A 23,113-nucleotide genomic window follows, 5' to 3' on the forward strand; every position below is an offset into this window, starting at 1 on the left:
GAATATATTTGAAGATCTGCATTCTGTCTATTAGGTAAAAGAACCATGTGAAAGAACCATAAAAAAAAATAACCACATCAAATCAGAATGCAAAGGATGCTTACTGAATACTGCCCTGAACCAGAGCAGCCACAGTGGGAGGTGTCTGCACCCCTCTGCCCAGCATCTATCCACCTTTTTGGCAAAACATATTCGATTTCAGAAAATAAATAGATATTAATTTCCATCCAAATGCCCCTTTCAATTCATTATCTGCAGAGGTAAATATTCACAAAGGCAACACCCAAGTCAATATTGACCTTGGGGGATAATAAATTTTGACATTTTCCAGAATAAGCAGTTGCATAGAGTGTATACACATGTAAAACTCTACCTGGTACATTAACCACGAAAGAAAATGAGTAATAACTCAAATATATTATACATATACATATATATATGGATGCATATATATTATCTTAAATTATTTATTATATTAACTTCTATTAAGGATGCAGAGCAAGAACATTTGGAGTTTGCTAGGGGGTTTATTTTCCTAAGCAAGTACAGCATACGTCTAGAGTCAGTGTGATTTCCTAATCCACGGCACTATAAGCAAACACAAGCCTATGGTTACGATTCACAGTCTGCCCAGTTATGGGTGAACTGACTGCCACATTCAGGGGTTCGCTTCTATACTGTCCCTCATCCAGGTGCTGTCTGCACTTGGGTTTCACGGAAGCTGTCTATGCTTTAATTCAATCTATCAAGTAGTTATTTTGCTAGTCACCATACGCTAACATGAAATCCCTTCTTTTGAGATGGTCCAAAGGGAATACCTGGGATGGAGGTAGATAATTCAAGGGCCTTTACAAGATAATATTTCTCTAAAATAAGAAGAACTATATTAACTAAGGAGATCAAAACAAAAGGACACATCCTGGATAAGCTACTATCTTTTATATTCTGTAAATGCCAATAAGCTTTTCTTGTCCTAAGACTTATATAAAATTGCATCGGGACAAAAATAGATTTTCAAAGAGTATTAACAATAGGCACCTGGGCAGAGATAATATTTAAAACAGTCAATAACTTTGGGGCACCTGGGTGGCTCAGTCAGTCAAGCGTCCGACTTCGGCTCAGGTCATGATCTCAACGGTTCGTGGGTTTGAGCCCCGCGTTGGGCTCTGTGCTGACAGCTCAGAGCCTGGAGCCTGAATCGGATTCTGTGTCTCCCTCTCTGTCTTCCCCACCTCTACTCTCAATTTGTCTCACTCTATCTCTCAAAAATAAATAAATGAAAAAAAAATTTTTTTAAATATTTAAGGTCTTATTCTTTGAAACACTGATTCTTTCTGAGAGCTAGAACACAGCATCTATGTAAGCCTCAGTGTCCTTTCCTGAAGCAGTCACTGATAGAGGAGAAAAGGCAAGACCGTGAGAGTGCTGGCCATCAAATGAGTCACTTAGCCTCTCTAAACCCAAGCAAGAAGGTCCACTGAGACAAGAAAATAGCTGAAAAAGAGGACAAAGGAGACACACAAAGACAGACCTCACAACAGAGCCAAGCAACAGCCCAGATGGAAGGGAGAAGCACCAGACAGCTGGAAAATAAAGCAGAAAATTGCCTGGCCTGGCTTTCCAGCAGGCTGTGATAAAAGGAGGTCCACACATGGACCTCCTCCATCAAGGAGACACTACAAGGACAACAGGGCAGGGGCTCATCACTGCACCCAGTCTGTGCGAAGAATGATGGTACTGGGTATGTACTTATTAAACGCAGCCTCCCAGCTACACCCACTGGATGAAAGGACCTTCTGGGCTGTGTGTGGGATGAACACTAGAGCCCAAAGAAGCAGAACAGATCTGAAGGCCATCCAATTTTTGCCTTATTTGAACCTGTGACCTGAGTATCACAAATACAGTTTTTCTTATTAGCACGAACTTAAACAACAGAAACAAACCAACAATAATAAAACCCCCAGAACGTCCATCTAACAAATCCCAGGAGCAGTGCAGTATGATGTAGATGAAAAAGAAATACTGCACTGACTGAGGAAGTTCTTAAAGGAGGCTGAAACTGAACAGACACTAACAGTGGGCACTGATCATGGAATCCATGGGGCTGGTAGTGACAGCATGGAGCCTGGCCGTGGACAGTTGATGGCATAAGCTTTAATGAGTAACGCAATCAACTTTTACAAACGGTTAGAGGCAAAGGAGGTGTTTGCCACGAGGACTTTTAGGTGTAGGGAAAGGATTGCCTGTAAGGTTAGGAAAAGGTAAACCTGGACACTGGGAGGAGTCTGTAGGTCTAACCTGACAAGGGTTTTCTCACCCTGGGTCAGAGAGAAGGCTGGCTCTGCAAGGCTGAACATCAACTAGAGTTCAAGAATGGCTCAGCCTTGGCATTGGGTTCGAGAAAACAGCAAGTAGAGTGAAAACAAGTACAGACTTTGCAGTTGGGGAAATGTGCACTATAATCTCAGTGTGACCACCTCCTAGCTATTGGATCTTGGGTAAATAATCTGACCATCCGAGCCAGCACGTCCTCACCCTACAATTGAGCAGACAATGACTGTCCCATAGGACTGTGGGGAGAAACAGAAGGAGACCTCATCAGGGGCGCCTGAGTGGCGCAGTTGGTTAAGCATCCGACTTCAGCCAGGTCACGATCTTGCGGTCCGTGAGTTTGAGCCCCGCGTCGGGCTCTGGGCTGATGGCTCAGAGCCTGGAGCCTGTTTCCGATTCTGTGTCTCCCTCTCTCTCTGCCCCTCCCCCGTTCATGCTCTGTCTCTCTCTGTCCCAAAAATAAATAAAATGTTCAAAAAAAGAAAATTTTAAAAAATAATAAATAAATAAATAAATAAATAAATAAATAAATAAATAAAAAAAAAAGAAGGAGACCTCATCAGGTACCACCCCGGGCACTGGATGAGGTTTCCGAACACGTGTTCCGGAACATGTGACTTAACTTTATCTCTAATCTCCAGTGTTCCAACATTCCAATCTGCTGGTTTCATTTCTTTTGATTGTGTCAAAAGGTTCCTGATTGTTGTAGAATGAGAGGCATTAATCTCTCTTTTCATATCCTGGTGAGCTCAGCCTGTCTCCAATCAGAAAGAATCTGCCCTGCTGACCCCAATCCTGTAACCTGGCGGAGCTCATTCACTCAAGGGTAAAACCTCACGCATGTGCTTGCACATCTCCAGGTTACTGCAGCAGGGGTGCAGGGCAGACCTGGAAGAGACTCAACAGACTTCTTGCCCACAGCCCCTCCAAACAGCTCCATTTCCGTTCACTTAGCAGGCCTGTGGCTTTCTTTTCCTCCTGTGAATGGATAAGCCCTTCTCACCTCCCATTATTGATTAAGCATAATGTGTATTTCACAGACCAGTCGCAGTTGATGGCACATGAAGTTGCTTTTGCTCCAAATGACAGGAGACACAGAGAAGTTGTTCGTCACACAGGAGCCCTGGAAGGCACACGTAGGGAGAAAGAAAGAGCCAGAAAGCTCAGGCCTGTGCCTCTGGGCATATGTGGCCCTCTGCCATGGGTTAAGTGAATCAACTTTGCTCATCCATTTTTAATTGGCGATCTTGGGAAAATATTTTTTTCATCATAGTATAAACATGGCTATAATGCAGAACAGAATGCAAATGTGTCTGAGAGCTTAAGACAAAAATTCAAGAAATTACATGCTTCAGTGGCTACTTGGGGCAGAATCAAGGATCCCCTGGGTTTTCAGGCACTCTTTCTTTCTTTCTTTCTTTCTCTCTTTCTTTCTTTCTTTTTTTTCTGGTGAGTGGCACTTCAGTGGAAAAGTTTGAAAAGTGTTAGCACTGGCCACAAAACACAAAAACGAGCCATTTATTAAATGTTGATTGAGACAAGGCAGGATGAAAAAAGGTAGCAATAGAGATGGAGCAGAGAAAGGAAGAAGAGAAGAGTAGAAGAACGTAAGGAAGGGAGGGATGGGACAAGGGGAGACAAAAAGGAAGGAGCATTAAGAAGCAGGTGAATTGGGGCCAAGGGGAAGGAACACCGAAGACAAGAAAGCAGAGAGACGCGATCTAGGAACGGGAATGCCTGTTTAACAAACTGATCAAGAACAGAGTGGAGGCCAAGGTGCCACAGTCTTATTTTGAAGAAACACTGTTATGTTCTGCAGTTATGTTTTGTTTCATTGTTGTTTCTGGCACTACATGGACAGCAATCCTAACCCCCCATCCACAGACAGTCAGTGAACCAAAGGCTTTAGGAATGCACACAGAAATGAATGCACAGCAGATGTTTCATAAATATTTTTTAAATGAGTGAATGAATGAATGAATGAATAATTCACTTGAAAATGGAAGAAGCATTTATGATTCACCAATCATTGTACCAGCACCTGACTTTATAACTTAATATTAACAAGAGCATATCTACTATTATCTACCCCATACAGGATTCAGCAGCGCACGGGAGGAAGCTTCTTGTGACCTCCTGCCCGACCCTCCTATAAACAGAGGGCTTTGGACACTGGGGATACTTCACATGACTCCTGCCCGGGTTTACCAGTTTTTCTCAAGGTCTGATCAAGGTCACTTCCCCCCATAATGCTGATATTATCTGTAAAGGTCTGCTCACTTTTCTGGAAGGGATGTGCTCATTTTTTCTAGATGGATCTCCCTGTTCCACTCTCCCATGAGGCTCTCTTGGTGAGCTTTTCAGCGAGCAGGTTCACTGGCCATGGCCCTGAAGCTGTGGTCATACCCTGAAGGAGCTCGGGAAACACGTGAGGAATCCCAACAGTCATGTTTCTGTCAGGTGGAGACCGATTCTCCCCACAGTCCCCTTGACATTGGAGTTAACATGAGAACAAGTTTTTATTTGCCTTGCCAATCCCTCAGCTGTCTGCTCACCCAGATGAAGGGAGAGTAAGCCCTTCTGCCTTTGCCTGAGAATGGAAACATCTTCGCCCTGATTTGTATTATAACTGATCCTGAGAGAATCCATGTTGAGGTTCATTCGTAAGTATAATAACAGGCTTAACTATTCATTCCCACATCATGTGCATTTTGTATAGAGTAATTCACGTTATCCTCGTACTAACTCTACAAGGTCCATGTTAGTATCCATAGGAAATGTTCGCTGAGTGAGAATTAAATCAACCCAGAACTCTATGACATACACCCCTCCCAATCTCCCTCACTGCTGCCCCATTGCCTACCTGCTTGGAATATGACAGGTCCTGGGCAAAACCAGGAAGTTGGTAACACTTCTCTTAGACACCTTGAACATTCCCATTCCTTGCCCCTCCCCCACTCAGAACATTCTCTTCTTCAGATATCCAGCACCATCTCTTCTATTAACTTTTCTGCAGGAAAAAGTCTGTTCTTCCCCATGAAGTATAGATCAGCATAGATATACATCCCTATATTTTCTCTCAAGCGGGGCTTTGTGTCTCAAGGATTATTTCCGTGCATTGAAAGGCTTTCTCCTGTATTTACAGATTCAGGGCACTGAAGGAGTTGGCGGAAGAACTGTCTGGGGACAGATGGGTAGGGGGTGTTGGAATCAAGTGGGCTTTCCCAAATGCCCTGTGGGAGGCAGATCCCTGTCAGGCCTGACCTTAGAATAGGCCTTAATGGGAGGCTTCACATTTGGTGACTGTGCCCACGTAGTTTATAACAAGGAAATGCTAGAATATAACAGACTTTTTTTTCTCCCCCCCTTCTCACATCTTAACACAATCATGAGCTCAGGGAAGAGCCAATCGTAATATCAAAAATGCATGGCCACATGACAGAGAGGAGTGGGAAACAGAGGAAGGAAAAGTGAGAGGGAGGGAGAGAGGGAAGGGGCAAGGGGGTGGAGGGGGAGAGAAGCGAACATGTATATTCAGCAAACAGTGGCCTAGACAAACACCTACCAGCATCTGTCTGTTAGGCAAATTCCTTTAGACTGCTATTTGCCTTGGACCATCTTCAAAGGGATATTTCTGCTTCCAAAGGTGGATAGTTAAAAATAATATACATCATGAGTGTGTTTTGGCATTTCCCTTTCGTTTTTTTTCCTCTCTTCAACATTACTGTTGTCATCCTTTAAAACTCAATCAATTCAGCTGATCCAGTGAACAGATGGCATTAATCAACCCCCAAGAATATGCACAAAAGCAATTAGAAATGTAGAGACATGGAATTTATGCCAGCAAATCAATTACCAATGATAGCAAATCAAGGTGGCACACCCAAGTTCCCCTTGTTTCTCTTTCCAAAGAGCGGCCACTGATCATAGCCATGATCTCTGGTTTACCCCCACCCCTACCAGAAGGGGATCAAGAACAGAAACACTGAGGTTTAATTACGCATTCCTTAATGACTAGTTCTCACTCTGCTGGCAAAATCCAGCGTAATTTACAGACTACAAGATGCATCAGAATGATGGATACAGACAGCATGTGCTATAGAGTGTCATGCAAATATGAAATATACTGCTCTGAGAATATGGTCGTTTGGTATTCCCAGAGAAGAACTTCATTTCAGAGAACAGAGCACCTTTTCTAGCATCTATAGCTCTCATTTGTCAAAAACAATGGAAGCAGTTATAGAATACATTTTAACCACAAATCTGTGCCTTCTGCGAGTTTACTAAGTCATATATCCCTATGTTTTCAATGGGCTTGGCCATTGCTTGCTTTCTGGTTCTTTGTGACCTCTGCAGATTCTGAAAATTCCTTCTTTGGGCTCATATTTATTATCACCTGAGTTACCGTGATCATCTCTTACCTAGTTTTCTTGCCGCTAGTGTTGGCCCAGTCCAGTCTACGCTTCATACAGTGATAAAAAAAAAAAAAAAAAAAAAAAAAAAAAAAAAAAAAACAAACCTGATTCTGTATTATTGAATTACATATACAAAATCCTTCAATGAAGCTTCACAGCTTCAATGGCAAAGATGAGCACCCCTCCCTGCTTACCGATTTCTCAATTTTTCTGTCCGTTTGCCTAGAGCCTGCTCCCACGATTAGTCACCAAAAATAAACCTTACTCTTAAGCCTTCATACAAACAGCTTGTAATAACCTCCCCAACCCCCCACCCCATTTCTCCAGTGAGTGAAATCTGACTCTGTTGAAGTCTTAACTTCTAAGTCTCTTTCCTCCAAGAGCCTGCCTTGATGCCCCAGTCAGTTTGAGATGCTCATTTCGTCTCTCACATTACACGTTGTGCTTATCTTTGTTCTAGCACTTATCACTTTGACGTGATTAAAGATTTATTTTTCTGGCTGCCCGTGTGCAAAGTTCCTTGAGATCATAGACTATATTTTCTTATTCATCTTACTTTCTCTGGTTTCTAGAAAAACCTGAATTTAGGAAAGAGAGCCTTCAGTTGGGACACATTTCTTCAATAAGTTTTTCAAATGAGTGACATATATGAACTATTAACACTTCAAGCTTCTTCCAAGCACAGCTTAGAGGGGTGACATTGGAGGCTCAGGACAATGTTTTGGGGGTCATGTGGTCAGTATGCAATAAAATAAAATCATTCCAGTAACTTACTACTAAAATCCTGTTAAATAGCATTCAAACTTTTCATTTTTATACTGAACCCTGGGCTATGAAGAAAGATTTTTATGGCTATATATTTGTATGTTTCCAGCTTATATAGGAAATGTTCATTAAAATTGCAAAAGCAAGTTAATAAAATTAGCTCAAACTCGGTACAGAGGTCAGGTCTTCTTACCATTTCCAAAACAATAATAAGTAATACTTGCCAGTTAAAAAAAAAAAAAAAAACAAGCCAAATACATTTTAAAAGACTCTAGCAACAGGACCATAGAAGAATTTTTGTTCAAATTCTTAGTTGGAAACCATTCACTGATTCTCTCATCCATTCCTTCGGCCAATGTTTTAGGTACTGAATATAGACATTCAAATGGAATACGATAAGTGGGGAACCGTGCACCTATGTGGAGAGACAAGGATTAACAGAAGTGTTGTGGAAATATGAGAAGTCATACATAGGGGCACTTGACCCAGTAGAGGGAAAGCGTGTGTGTGTGTGTGTGTGTGTGTGTGTGTGTGTGTGCGCGCGCGCTTACAAGTCTTCATCAAGGCTATGCTGTTCCTCCATCCAGTTTTTTATTGAAACTTAAAAGAAAACTAAAGCATCTGGTGCTTATCCAGATATAAGGCCTCTTATATTTGACCATTGTGATGTTTGGGATCCAGCATCAAATCTAGATTCCAATTTTCTTTCTTTCTTTCTTTTCTTTTTTTTGTAGTGTATAACTCAGGAGTTGGCTGTGGTGGAAACTGCTCCCTCCCTGCCCTTTACTATGGATAGAGCTATGGAGACTATCCTAACCATAGGGATCCCAAGGCAACTTGCCAACTCACATACAGCCCCCAACTGAATGCACGGGAATTAATTTCATAGCTTGCAGAGTCTGATCTTTGGAGATAGACACAGGTCCAAATTCTGATTTTTTTTTTCATTGCTTAGTTTTATGATCCTGGGAAAATTATTAACTTCTATTAACCTTAGATTCACTCATCTGTAAACTGGATTTAATAAAGTCTACCTAGCTGTGCTACCTTGCCAAATTATGTGGACACAGCATATGAAGTGAGAGATACGAAGTGCACCGTAGTTAGTAGGAATTAAAACCTATTATGTTGTTATTCTAAATATAATTGCTTAACAATTTTCAGCATGGCCATCACAGAAGCATCCAAATGGAATGACCAGTAGGCAACATCAGGAGTTAAAGACAAAAATACATTAGGACTAGATAGGACCTTAATAATCATTCGATACAACTCCTTCAGTTAATACACCAAGATCATTAGGATAAGTCAATAACCTCTACAAGGACACCTGCCGGAAGGTGTCAGAGATCTGATGAATGAAGACAGCTTCCCTAATGTATTAAAAATGCTATTACTGGCTCAAAGTGAGTACACAGAATCTTCAGGACAAAGTCTCATTGAGTGAACGATGACTCTATTATGATCTTTGTGGTAACTGGACCTTCTCCCCATCTTCCTAACTGGCAGGGATAATTAGCATCCTATATTCTAGCCATATTTCAGCAGAGTTCTGGCAAAGAAGCTACAGGGCTTTGGATCACCAGTGAAAGCTTTTAGGAACATTTCAAACGATATCACATTGCTTTGTTTTGTAACAAAGGGGCACTGAAAAGTAAAATGATGTAGAAAAGGAAAACGGGGTCCTACTAAAGAAAGAAAAGGCAATTGGGAAGAGCTGGAATGAAAAAGAAAGAAAACGTCAATTTAGAGGAGAGTTATTCATTTGAATGAGAATAGGGGCTGGGGGGAGGTTATTCGAATGGAAACCAATTTTCTCATAATACCCTGGTGTGAACATTCCTCTTCTAGTTTTTCAGGTATATTTTCCAATGATGAAAATATGAATCTGGTTTGGAGATGGGGGCTCTAAGGGTTGAAGGGAAAGAGAGTTCACATGAATTGTCAAAGATCAGCCTAGCCTGTTCAACCTTGGAAAAATCTTTAGGACTCTTCCAAATCACCCTTGTAGTGCTTCCTTTACTTCTGCTGACTGTAAATGCCACAAAAGTACACCTCAAACACTCTCCTGCTGGAAAAAGTCAGCCTGATCTTTGTTTATTTATAATTTTACCTATCGACTGGGTTTGCGCAGAAGCTTCAGATCACTCAAAGTATATCGCATCTCTTTACTTGAAGATGTTTATGAATAGGAGTGACGTCCTAGGATACTTTAGATGAAGTTCAGTCTGTGATGAATGGCATCATCAGAGAATAAAGAGTTGTTTATTTCTTTCTCAAGGCTGTTATCTCCTTGAACCTGGTATGTAGCACCAGCAGGTAAGATGCTTGAGGATCATTCAAAGTGACTTACTGGGTCAAAATTAAGGCTGTCATAATCACATAACATCTGACGATTGTTAAAAATAGAACGAAAAGTGACCCTGTGAGTATCCCATGCATTGCTTTTATCTTCTGAGTGCAAGTTCTATTATAATAGTCTTTCAACATACCTAATATTTGAAGAATCTTCTCAGTAAAATATTGAGCTGCTGTTCTGTTTGGGAGAAGAAACACATCTCAATAGCTGTTTTATACCCAAGCCTCTGAGTACAGGGAAAGTTGCATAACCGGACAGGCGTCTGACCTGTTAGCTGTGGCATAACCAGGGCTAGAACCCGTCAGCATTTCAAACTCCTACTTTCACTCGAACACCAGCAAGTCACATCATTTCTTCTTGTGTCAAAGGAGTTGATATTATATGTAAAATGGTTTTTCATTTAATGCTGGTCTATCATAGCTACATTCGAAATTAACTAACTCCCTCAGGGTAAACCCAAAGGAGATGTTGTAGCTACTTAATATCCTGAAAATCTGGAATGGGGGAATTTCCAGAGTTTTTATTACTGGTTGGTAATTATGTTCTCCGCACAGATTCCTAATATCTATTCTGTAGCTGGCCTTCTAACCTGACTTTATTTTAATTTTGTGTAATTAGAAACTTATAAAATCTATAATTGGGTAAGCATTCATTTCTCTCTTACAGATGAACACCCAAGTTTTGGTCAGATTATGAGAAAATTAAACATGCACACACGCACACACACGCACACACACACACACTCATTCTACACACACTAGTAATATCAACACATTATTATTAGAATAATGTAAACAATTAAAAGTTGTTTTTATTTGAACAAAGTTCACAGGCATTCTTAGGTACCATTTAGCATCTTGGGTAAATACCCCATTTTGGGGGCTACTGTCATGAATGAGGGAAAATATTACTTCAAAATATAAAAAAATCTTGAAAAAAACTCTCCAAATAACCTATATACTTACACAAATTGACTATTAGAAAGGAGATTTATCTTCCTCAGTATATGCATATAATTCCTAATGGATTGTAGATAAATAGTAAATCAAAGCCCTTTATTTAATGGATAAAGTGTGTGCACAATTGAAGTCTGGGAGAATTGTGGAATGTTAATGTTTTTTTTTCCTTAGAAGTTCTGCAACACAGGTTCTGAAGACCACCAAGATACACTGATTTGAGAGGCAATTTTCTGCTGCCATTCTATTGAATTAACGCATTTTGTTCGGCATGATAAAAAACATGTATCATTCTTTGCGAACACCGACCCCCAAATATTTACCAAGCAGTGTGCCCTCAATTGAAATGTTGATTGGAAATAGGGAAATCAAACTGTCACCTGATGAAATACTAAAGCTCATTATCACAAAGTTCCATTTTCAATGTTAAGAATTAGCTTTATTGCTGCATCAGTAAGCACAAGCCTTAAATCCACGCCATGTAGGTTTCATGAGCATTATTACAACATATTAACCATAATTCAATTAATTTACAGAAAATGGCATTCTGCAACTTATTTTTTTTCCTTTGCTCTTAAGGTGCTATATAAGGAAGCCCAAACCACATTCCTACAGAGTATGTTCTACCTCTTTTGCCCTTATTCCTCACCCCACCTTTGTGGATCTTCAAAATATTCACTATTTCCAGAGAAGTAAATGTGCTAAAGGAAAAAGAGCCATTTCACGGCTACACCTTTGCATCATTAGGACAATACTGACCTCTAGTGTTTTAGGAGGTAGACAGGCTAACTCAGCATCATGCCTAACTTCCTCTAACTAAACCACTTAGATGTTTTTCTAAAGCACCATGGGAACAATTTCACTTAAAAGAAGAAAAAGGAGAAGGAAGAGGAGGAAGAGGGGGAGGAGGGGGGAAAGAGGGAGGAGGGGGAAAAGAGAAACATCAGATTCTAACCATTTTCTTTCTATTCTCTGAAATGATTTCTAAACTAAGTCCCTCTGGCTCCTTCCTCCCTTTAGAGAGACTGACCTCTTTAGCCCTCCTTTAGAATACAAACTTTCATAGTGTCTTTATAAGGCATATACCTTATAAGTATGGATTCTGAGTCTCCAAAACTTCCAATCACAGATAGAGACTCTGGGTCTGCTTTGGATCATTTCCAGTAAACAACATTTGTCTAAATGTCCTCCCTTGAGATGCAACACTGGGTTGAGTACCTCTTACCCAAGGTCCTCTTGGACCTAAGAGGGTGAGGAGTGATATAGGGGGATTGACAAGTACTAAGTAGTCTTCCCATCTTTCTCTAACAGCGATGTTATGTCCCAACGTGCTTAAGCAATTCTGACGTTCCTGGCCGGGTTAGCAGAGAGGGGAGCAAGCACAGAAACTCAAGGAACCTTGATAAACCATCTATGGAAACAACACAGATGGCTTAATTGCGTTCTTTCTCATTTAGGAGTTCCCAAGCTGGTAAAACTTCCCTCTCTCTGCCTAGAGAGGCAGCTGAGCAATTGAGCTTGAACCTCTGATGGCTCCAGCGATTTATTCAACTTTGACGAACTGGGTTCTTTAAATACACAGTGCAGGTGGCGGATCCCCAGGTGTCCAGCCTTCCTGCCTATTAAATTAAATGCCCTGCACTTGCTGAGGTTAGAGCTTGGACGACAGAGGGTACACTTAGTGCATACTCATTATGTGTTCTTTGGCACAAAGATTTTGGGGGTGGAGTGTGCATCAAAAGCTCTTCCTTCTGGAACAGGGGCAGCCATTGATCTTGTGGTTTGACTACACTGGGCCACGACTCTTAGGCCAAAACTCCCAATCCCAGTAAACCGGTGCCTCTCGGTTGCGAGATACCCCAGCTGAAGCTTTCTGCCTGGGGGAGAGCTGAAAGCCGCGTCTCGTGAGGCAGTGGGCACACTGCAAATCCCAGGCAGCCGCATTCGGAGACTGTCACCGCTATCAGCCAGCGCGGTGGCCGGGAGCATCTGTATCTCGGGGAGCTCACAGCCCTCGGTGCCTACGATCTGAACCCGGGGCCCTTCTCAGGAAAAGCTCTGCTAAGACACCAGGCAGGCGTAGAACGCGGAGCTGGCTTGAGGCTAAAGGAAGGCGATCCCTCCCTTCTCCCCGGAACTTTGCGATTCGGGGAGAAGGGCAGGCAACCCGGCGGGGCTGGCTCATCGGAGCTAACTTTTGGGATGGTTTGAGGGATGGAACAACACCAATCAGCAACCCCCGCCCCCCTTCCCCTCTGCTCGGGGCAGGCACAACTGAACACGCGTGGACACTTGAGTGTCTTTCTCCCACGCTCGCGTTCCCCACCTCACCTACCCGCTCCCAGCTCGGTACTCACAATTTGTCGCCGTGAATCCTACATGCCACAAGCCGGAGAGCAGCAAAGTGAGAACGCTGGTCAGCCGTGGTACAGAATCCATTTCCCCCGAGGAAGCGGTCCCTCCCAGTCGGATCCCAAATTCGCAGGCGCTGGCCGCGGCTGCCGCTGCGCCTTCTCTCTCTCTCTCTCTCTTTCTCTCTCTCTCACTCCTGTCGTCCTCTCTCCTGCGCGCCGCCTGGCCCCCTCCCGCCCCCCCAAGGAGAGCCACTCGCTGCTTCACTCCATCCCGTGTCCAGAAGCTCCACCGAAAGCACAGCGGGGTCTGCCTTGGAGCTGCGGCTGGAGCTGCGGGGCCCGCACCTGCCGCTCGCTGTGCGCGCCCGCCTCGCCCGCCTCGCCCTCCGCTCCCCCTCCTTAAAGGCGCAAAGCCGAGCCCCGCTGCAACAGCAGGCGGCAAGCCGGGCGCACGGCCGCTGCACCTCGGCCGCGGGCGCTGGGATCCGCACCCGGGCCGGCCGCTCCTTATAGGCGAGCAGGGCGCGCGGCACCGCCCCCGGCCAGGCCCGCCCCGCGCCCTCCTATGAGAGCGGCCTGGGCGGGTCCTTCAGGCCCCGCGCGGCGGCCGTGCGCTCCGGCTGCCCCGGGGGCCGCGGGCCCCTCTCCCGCGCGCGCTCACCGCCCTCCCCCCCTCCCCTCTCCTCCGCACCCTCCCGCCCCGCCCCCGCCCGGGGGGAGCAGAGGCGCTGACCTTTCCCCCAGGTTTTCCTAGAACGCCGCTGCCCTAGGGATTCTGCAGGGAGTTGCAAGACAGAACGCAGCGGCCAGAGCGAATTTCCCGTGGAAAGCTTGGCAAGGAGCTAATGACATGCCTTTTTTGTCTTTTTTCTTTTTCCTTTTCTTTCTCTCTCTCTCTCTCTCTTCCTTTCTTTCTTTCTTTCTTTCTTTCTTCCTTCCTTCCTTCCTTCCTTCCTTCCTTCCTTCCTTCCTTCCTTTCTTTCTTTCTTTCTTTCTTTCTTTCTTTCTTTCTTTCTTTTTTAAGGGGAGAGGGAAGACTTGAATTTTTGAAGGATTTCCCCCGGGGTTGCTTCCTACTAAGGAAGGCCGACGGTGTGGGCGGTGTTGGGGTTTTTGATGTAGCGACTTAATGTCAGGTCCGCGCCCCCTGCTCTGCGACCCCCGCGCCGGGATGCCACAGCTCACACTTTCAGGGCGGCCACATACACACAAACACACACACACACACACCCTCCATGCTGTTGGCAGGGAGCTTGGGGCGACCACTGTAAGATGTTCCGGGCTTAGGTCTCCGAGAGAGGGAGACACAAATTAGGTGTGGTAATGGGGAGAGTCAGGGTGGGGGCCCGGGTTGACTCCGAAGATTGGAGATCTGAGCCTCCCACCCCCGCCCCATCCCCCCACCCCACCCCACCCCCCGCTGAGGGATTTAAATTTCAAAGGAGGTAAAGAGTAGTTCTTTTTCTTCCTGGATGCTTGTTAGAAACCCTGGTTCTGTCTTTGGCTTCTGGTTTGCATCTGGGGACTCTCCTGCTTTACCATAAATCAATTTATTTTGTTTTTATTGGAAGCTGTCAGCTGCCAAACCTTAACAAAATGAGGGACCATAACGATTTCTCCTATGTGAAGCTTACAATCAAGTTAGGGGTAGAGTCACTTCAGAGGAAGTTGATGTCTCCCCTTCCCTCCCCATCCTCCCTCCTGCAGCAGCATCTAGGCTGCTTCTGCATGAATCCTAAGGTTAACTTTGTGGTTTTTGGTTAGAGCTCTGCTCACATCTTCGGAATACTAAAAGGGAGTTGAATAACAATTCGATTTGTGACACCATTATTTTCATAGAGACGAGAGAATTCTGGGGGTCCTTTCACGTGTAACTTACAATGATACTCTTGTCTCCGAGCTTCTAATTGAAAATAACTGTGCCAGCTACTAGATTCTTGGGCAACCGGAAGACTTCTCCGGCACAGGCTTTACCTGTGGAAGGACGGCCATTTCCAGGAGATGGTGAGTCACAACACTTCAAAGCTGAGGTAATCCAAGAAGCTACCCTGGTGGCAGGGGTCTGAGTAAGGAGGGGGCTGGTGCCCAAAGTCAAGCTGATCGGTCTTGCCTCTCTCTCCTACTGAGTGTCCTAAGTGCTGCCACCCAATCTGTGGCCTTTGAGCATTTCAGTTTCAAAAACACCTATGTAGGTAATTTAATCATACTGGAGAGTGTAGAAAATAATAGGCACCATTATCCAGCCTTGTATGTTCTTTAACAGACGGTTTTTAGAAGAAATAAAATAGCACAAATATAATTTAAGTTGCTTTTGCATTCTTGTCTAATCCCAGTTATCTCCTACCATATCTAAAGGTAAATACTTTTATTCTCATTCTCATACATTGTGTTTTTATACATTTACCACACATATTTACGTCCCTAAACAATATATGGTATCACTTTGGTTGCCTTTAATCAATATATAAATGGTATCATACTGTTTCATTTTGCACCTTGCAATTTACTCGGCATTATATTTTTCCAATTTCTTTGCTTGGATATATGTAGTGCTAATTCTTTCATTTTAACTGCTGTGTTATATTTCATTTTATAAATAAGCCACAACGTAGTCATTAATTGTTCTGCTTATGAACCTACAGACTATTTCCAGGTTTGCTTGTTTGTTTTTTCTCAATGTGAACTATGCACTCTTATACCCGTCTCTTACTTTTTCTCAAATATGTACTTAGGAGTAGAATTTCCATATCTTATGAAATGCTTATCTTCAGCTTTAGCAGGTATCTCCAATTGCTTTGTAAAATGATGTTAGCAATTCACATGTCTTCCCCCACTAGCAGTGGGTGAGATTTCCCCTTGCTCCATAAGACCTCTCTTTTTACAAATGGGAATATGATACCCAGAGAGTACAGATTTTTGTTCAGAGTTTAATGCTCCCCGACATCATCCCATCTTCTACACCTCTCCAAAAAATATTTACATAAATAAATATTTTCTTTTAATTATGAAAGATGTGGGCTTCATTTCCTATTACAGTGACTTAAAACTGAATCTATCTGGGTCAATAAAATGTGCTTGAAATATATATTAAAAGGCAATTAGGGAAATTTGTTACGGGAAGCCCCCAAATAGTGAATAATCTTCTAGATATTAGTAAATATTGGAACTCTGCATTTAGATGTTCACATGCAATCCTAGTGTATAGTATATAAATTGCACCTAATTTAAAGCGCTATTTACAGTTGTAGCTTTCCTCTCTCTCTCTCAAATACACCTGTTCTCAGAGCAACTTTGAGCCTGAAACAGCAGACATTTGTCTAAGATTTGTTAACATTTCAGGGGTAAACAGCTGTTCCTCTTAGACAATAGTGTAAACAATACCATCTTCTGGGGGCATTTTGCCAACACGTTTTTATTAGCTGTAGAATATTAATCACTGTTAAAACCGTTCTCAGCCAGATTGATATTTACCTTTTGAAATTCTTTCGTCAACCTTTTAGTCTGACAAATCCACCTTTCAAATGCTGGAGTGGAAGCTGAATATCGTCCCTTAACCCCCATGTTGCTTGATATAGAACTCATACTTGCAGAACACCTTACTTTGAAGAAGCTTAAAAATGATGCATAGATAGAGCAGATTGATTGCTCCTAGGAAATGAGGAAAAATGGATCACTGAAACCCTCAGATGCCTGCATCTTAGAAGGATAAATCGGAACATCTTCTCAAGACAAACGCATATCTGAAATCTTAAAAAAGAAATGAAGTGGACAGGACTCGGTGTTCATGTCCCTTGGATTTTCCCTTGGGCCCTCCCACTTCCTTCCTATTAATAGAGTGGAAGGGAAAGAAGCATTCATCCCCTGGCATCTTAGCCTTGGAATATTCAACAGGTGGTTTGCCTCCTTGATTCTGTAATTCTCCTGTGAGGCATGTAGCAGCTATGTTTGACCATCTCCATGTTACAGATGATATCCTAAGAGGAGACAGATATTGACATCTGAAGGATCACACAGAATGAATGGCCCCAACTGACAGGACACCTTAAAATGAAAACCCATCCATCTTTTTTTCCTTTGTCTTTATAGAGCTTATAGGTAAAATTCACTGTGACATATGGGTACCTGCCGTGTACGAGAGAGGAATCTGCATTGGTCACCATAGTCTGTTGTGCATCTCAGTTCTTTTGGATTATTTCAGCTTCACATATTCATGGTTTGTTGTAAAGATGGCAGGATGATTTCTGCTGCCACTCATATCTTTAAAAATAGAGTTCTTAAAAATATTGATGTGGCAGAAAGTTAATTTAATATTCTTCTTTTCATCCTTCTTTTAAAAAATGTTTTAAATTTTTTTTCTTTTTTTGTGTTTGTTTTTGATTTTTTCTCCTTAGAGCATGTGGCCAGTAACTTGCTACACCTGTAGGGTGTAGGAAATGGCAAGAAAAAAAAAGTTCCTGCTCTCAGGAGCTAAAAATGACTTGGGAGAGTAAGATGTTTAAAAAGTTAAGATGACAATACAAATTAGCATATGTTTAAGTGCCAAATCGCCCAGATAATAAGTGCTATAGGTGTTTTTAAGTTGACAAAGATTGCTTCCTCTGGGAAGGAAAACTTGCAATTGGCATAAGGAAGTGGTTGTCTCTTTGGGGGTAAATGGATTTGAGTCACTCTTTGCCATGAGGCTTGTTATTGAATTCAGGTTAGGTCGGGTGCATTTGCCCTCACAGGAAGTCACATGTTAGGATAATGAAGGCAGAATTCTACTTTTACAGAAGAACTGGCTTTTCCATTAAGGCAAATGGACCTCAGCCAAAGGTTGACAACAATTCACTTGAGCCTCTCCCCACCACTTCTGTCTCCTTGTTCCATCTCAAACTCAATCTCGTAACCACCGTGTTCATCCTTGACATCAAAACTAGCCATCTTCTTACATTGATCTTCTATTAATAGAAAAACCCTTTATATACCTTCACCTGAAACACATGTTTTTGTTCAGCTGGTATATGTCGTTCTGTTGATACATACTACTGTTTCTTCCTTCTGTGGACTGCTTCTTCCCAATTGGCTACTTTTTGCTCACCATTGCACTCCAAATTCAGCTAACGCATCTCTCTTGAAGTCTTTTTCGATTCCTTTATATTGTTTCTCTTCATAGGGTTTCCTCACTCTGAGTAGTTTCTCAGAAGTAATTTATCAGTTAACATTCAACTTAGAGTCTTCAGCATACATGGAGGCTTTTGAAAAATATTTGAGGGGCGCCTGCATGGGTCAATCGGTTGAGCATCTGACTTGATTTTGACTCACTCAGGTCATGACCCCTAGGGCATGGGATTAAGCCCCACATCAGGCTCTGCGCTGAGTGTGGAGCCTTCTTGGGGTTCTCTCTCCCTCTGCCCCCTTCCCCATTCATGCTCTGCCTCTCTCTGTCAATAAAATGTAAAAAAAAAAAAAGATGAATGAATAATATTAGATATAAAAAAGCCTTGTCAACTTTTTAAAAGGTATACCCATCCCCTCCCCTCACCCCTCTTCATCCATTGCACCAGAATTCAGAGTCTCCTTTGAAGGCATTTATGCTTATTTACCTTGTAAATCAAGATATCAGTTATATGAAAAAATCAATAGGAATGCAGTTTAGGTTACTATCTTTATAGTTCATTTTTCCTAGCCATACATTTCTCAAAAACTTGGATTTAGTTTTTGAGAGGAATTCAAAAGTATTTTGAATGTATTTATATAAGTATATTTGTATAATTCCAGCCATGCCACATCCAGAACGTATGTCACAAAGAGGATGTCTCCTCTTTACTTATTTCTGGCTCTTTCTGAGGGAAGTGGTGCCAACAATCACTCAGAAGTCATTTGTGATATATATCATGTTTCAGGACAAACCTGTTTCGAGTTTAATGAAAAGTATTCTGAGCTTAGGATCAGAAACCCCAAGCATTAGCCTTGACTTTGCAGCTTACCAGATATGAGACCTTGAGTAAATACTCTTGAGATTCAGCTTCTACATCCGTAAATTGTGAAGTGTGATCATTTCTGGCTTTGGTATTTGGGCATGGTGAATAGAAAGAATCATACATGTAAAAGTTTGTTGTTGTTGTTGTTGTTGTTGTTATATAGGAAAGTTCTAAATATTATGCCCTAGTTCAAAGAAGACAATTTAGGGGTGCCTGGGTGGGTCAAGTGCTTAAATGTCTAACTTTGTCTCAGGTCATGATCTCGCAGTTTGTGGGTTCGAGCCCCACGTCAGGCTCTGTGCTGACAGTTCAGAGCCTGGAGCCTGTTTCAGATTCTGTGTCTCTCTCTCCCCATCCCTCCTCTGCTCATGCTCTGTCTCTCTCTGTCTCTCAAAAATGAATAAATGTATTTTTTTTAAAAAGACAATTTATTCAGCCCCTAACCACTGGATTTCTCATGCATTTTATTTGCCAGTTCATCCATAGAGTAAAAATACATGCAAATATCTGAAAAGACCATCCATTCTACGGGAAATATACATAATTCATTATTCAAAGGCAACACAATAATTCAGTCAACTGACATTAATTTATTGAGCAAGGATGATGTGCCGAGACATGTATCATTTCCTTTTGTTTAAATAGTTGCCGTAGAAAAGAGCCAATCTGGTCCTGTCTTCAAGGTTCTTACACCCCTCACAATTTCTAGATGGGGAAGTAGTGTATGCAAATGTAAGTTTCCAACTTCTGCCTTGATTGCAAAAGAAACAAAAAAACAAAAACAAAACAAAACAAAAAACAACAATCCAGTCTGGTGAAGGAATCATGACCTGAGAAAGCCTTTACAATTATATTTCCCATTGAGAGTGAGTGTCTGGTTCTTGCCTTGTGGCCCTGTTCTGACCAATAAGACTCCAGGGGATGGAGAGATTGTCTTCTCGGAAAGGGAGAGGAGTGTTAATACAAATCCTGTTGTCCCTGCAGCTTTCCCCGCAGCATGGTCAGTATCTTATGAGGGCATGAGTTTTGTAACTCCAGTAGACATCTTGGGAATATGAGGGAATGGCCAGGACAATGACATGGCAAAAAGCAGAAACATGTCATGGGTATTAATTACAATATTGAGTTACTTCTACTGTGGAACAATAAACGTCTGTATTGTTTAAACCACTCCTAGTTAGGTTTTCTGGAGAAGTATAGAACCTTTATTAAATATCACCCTGAGTAGGCATTGTGACTTTGTTTTCTCTTTTAGAATTCATGGCAAAATTCCGAGGGAAGTATCATTAGCTACATTTGGCAGATAAGGATACCAAGACTTGTGAAATTTGAGTAACATTGCCCAAAGCACAAAGCTACTGAGCAGAAACACGGAGATTCCAATTCCAGAGTTTAGGTTTATCATGCCATTGCTAGTGCCACAAATGCTCGGCAATGAAATAAATCTACTGAATCCTGTGTGTGTATATGTGTGTATGTGTGTGTGCGTGTGTGTGTGTGTACTTAACTTGCTCATTTGATCTCAGAGATGACTGGCAAATTGGTTTCTACTATTAAAAAAAATTCTTTAGGGTTACTGCTGCCGTGTTTCTCTCTCTGAGGGAATAGCTGTCTCTAAAGCCAACTTGCTATTACTAACTTGGTTGAAGAAAATTAATGAAGAGCAGCAATGATCTCTTCCGTTCCATGTGCACATCTGGTGTTTAAGTAAGTCAGGCTGACATCTGAACATAAGATCCGCGGTAACCACTACGGTGAAAGCTCCCCTACAACCTTTTACCATTTTCCAAAGGTGAATTTTCAGGAAATAAATTATTTGGAAGGAGAAAGAGCTGATTTCAAAGGATTATTTCATTATGTAACCTAATACCTAGCAGTTCTGTCCTTTTGTCCCTTTTCCATTTGAATCAGCACTGAAAATACGGTGCAAACGTCTATAATTAGCTTTTTACTGGCGTTTTTAATAAGGTGGAGTGAATGTTAGCCTAGAGCCAGCAGGGGGTGTGTTGACTAGTGGGAAGAAAAAATTCCCAAGCAGATCTGAAGCAGCAGTGTGGGGAACTTCGTAGGTTGCTGCATTATTGTTCATTTGGAGGAACCTGGAGAGAGGATGCCAGAAAGGGTAAAGGAACAAAACCAAATCTGTTGATGACTTACTTTAAGTTTTTCCTTACACCTCTGATATTATGTCTTTTAAGAAATCATGCATGACCAAGAATAATAATAGAAGTTTATGATCAAACACATTGAATAAAATCCATGATCTTAATTATTTTTATTTTTATTAAAAATAAATATGCCAGATCTCTTTTTCAATGAAAAACTTAGAGTTTTGTAATCATTTGAAGCTGTGCAATTTAGAAAAAAATATTTTCAGGGTTTCGTATATGTATAGTGATACAGACATTTTGACTGTGTTTTTTCTGTATAGCTCCATTTTAATCTTTATTTTCTTTATAAGTCACATCAGTCACTATCTACTAAGTGTCTTCTCTAGTCTAGCCCTATATGAGGAACTGCACATACTCAGTTAATTAGGGATAACTGTGATTTTGAGGAAATTATGGCACAGTTATGAAGATAAATGCCTTCAAATTTCAGGGAAACTTGCTATGTGTTAAATACAAATTTTCCTCTGTTTTATCATAAAAGAAACTATTTTAAAGGTTAAGTTAATATGTATGTATGACTTAAGACATTCAAAATTATTAATATATGGATGTTTGTAATAAGTTAGTTACATCAATTCATTTAAGTGGAATGTATTTTGATTCAATGCACATAAGATCTCTATTTGGTATCCTATTTAAAAAAATCTCTACAATGTATAATTAGATAGTGGAGGTACAAAGATAGTACCTGCTCTGCTCTAAAGCTATATACAACTTAAGAAAGGATTGGCATACAAGCAAAAAAATGATATAGGCAAGTGTTTGGGAAACCTTAGCTCATAGGTCAAATCAGGTCTACTGTTTGTGTTTGAACAGTACACATACTATTTTTTTTTTTTTTACATTTTTTAGTGGCTGCAAAGAAATGCAAATTCCAGTGTCTACAAAAATTTTTGGTCTGTAAATAAATGTTAGGGCCTACAATAAATTCTTTCTTCTTTCCTCCCTTCCTGCTCCCTCTCTCCTTCCTTTCTCTTTCTCTTTTTCTTTCTTTCTTTCTTTCTTTCTTTCTTTCTTTCTTTCTTTCTTTCTTTCTATGTTTCTTCTTTCTTTCTGTCTCCTTTCTTTCTCTCTTTTAAAATACAGCCACAGTAATTTGTTTACATGTTATCTATGGCTGTCTTTGCATTACAATAGCAGAGTTGAGAAGTTTCCACAGAAATTATAAGATCTGCAAAGCCTAAATTATTTACTAGATGACTCTTTACTGACCCCTGATATAGTCTATAAAGTGCAACACTAGAATAGAATTCAAAGTATAGATGTACTATACATTGGAGGACATGATATTGTTCATTCATCCATTCAGATTTTTCCTTTTTTATCAAGACCCTTTGATATATCAGATACCATGGGATAAGCTGACTAACAAAAGAATCCCTTGAGGGGTGGATATGTAGATTTATTGGTGCTAATTAGATTGAGTTAAACATATTTCTGTTAAATGAGTTGAGTTTGGATCTTCACAATGTTTCACTTCCCCTAAATAAAATAAAATCTAATTTTATTTATTATATAAAATATAATAACATAAAATATTGGTTCCTATTCTTTTGATCTTTGGAGATTATTGAGAAATTTTGATTTTCTTCCCATAAATTCCTGTTGCTTATTGACCGCATGTTTTTATGTATGCTTACATTTTGGTATTTATTGTGGCTTACTTATGACCTTGCATAATTGCAAAAAACTCCTATGTACATTTTGCTTTTAGCATTTTTTTTAACATTTTGCCCCATTTACTTAATAATTCATACTCTTTCTCTCTCTTCGCTTTCTTTCTGTGGCTGTCATCTTCT

General features: G+C 41.3%; 1 protein-coding gene across 5 annotated transcripts in view; it reads right to left on the minus strand.

The window, feature by feature from the left end:
* Positions 1–13,676, minus strand: part of CNTNAP5 (contactin associated protein family member 5) — an 801,874-nt gene extending 788,198 nt beyond the window's left edge. For all 5 annotated transcript variants that reach the window (XM_027056014.2, XM_027056013.2, XM_053214872.1 and 2 more), the window contains exon 1: positions 13,184–13,676. In XM_027056014.2, the coding sequence (XP_026911815.1) occupies positions 13,184–13,265 (82 nt within the window). In that variant the 5' untranslated portion in view covers positions 13,266–13,676. The remainder of the gene's footprint in view (positions 1–13,183) is intronic.
* Between the last annotated feature and the right edge of the window lie 9,437 nt (positions 13,677–23,113).

The sequence above is a fragment of the Acinonyx jubatus genome, chromosome C1, assembly GCF_027475565.1.
Source record: "Acinonyx jubatus isolate Ajub_Pintada_27869175 chromosome C1, VMU_Ajub_asm_v1.0, whole genome shotgun sequence".
Classification (NCBI taxonomy): Eukaryota; Metazoa; Chordata; class Mammalia; order Carnivora; family Felidae; genus Acinonyx; species Acinonyx jubatus.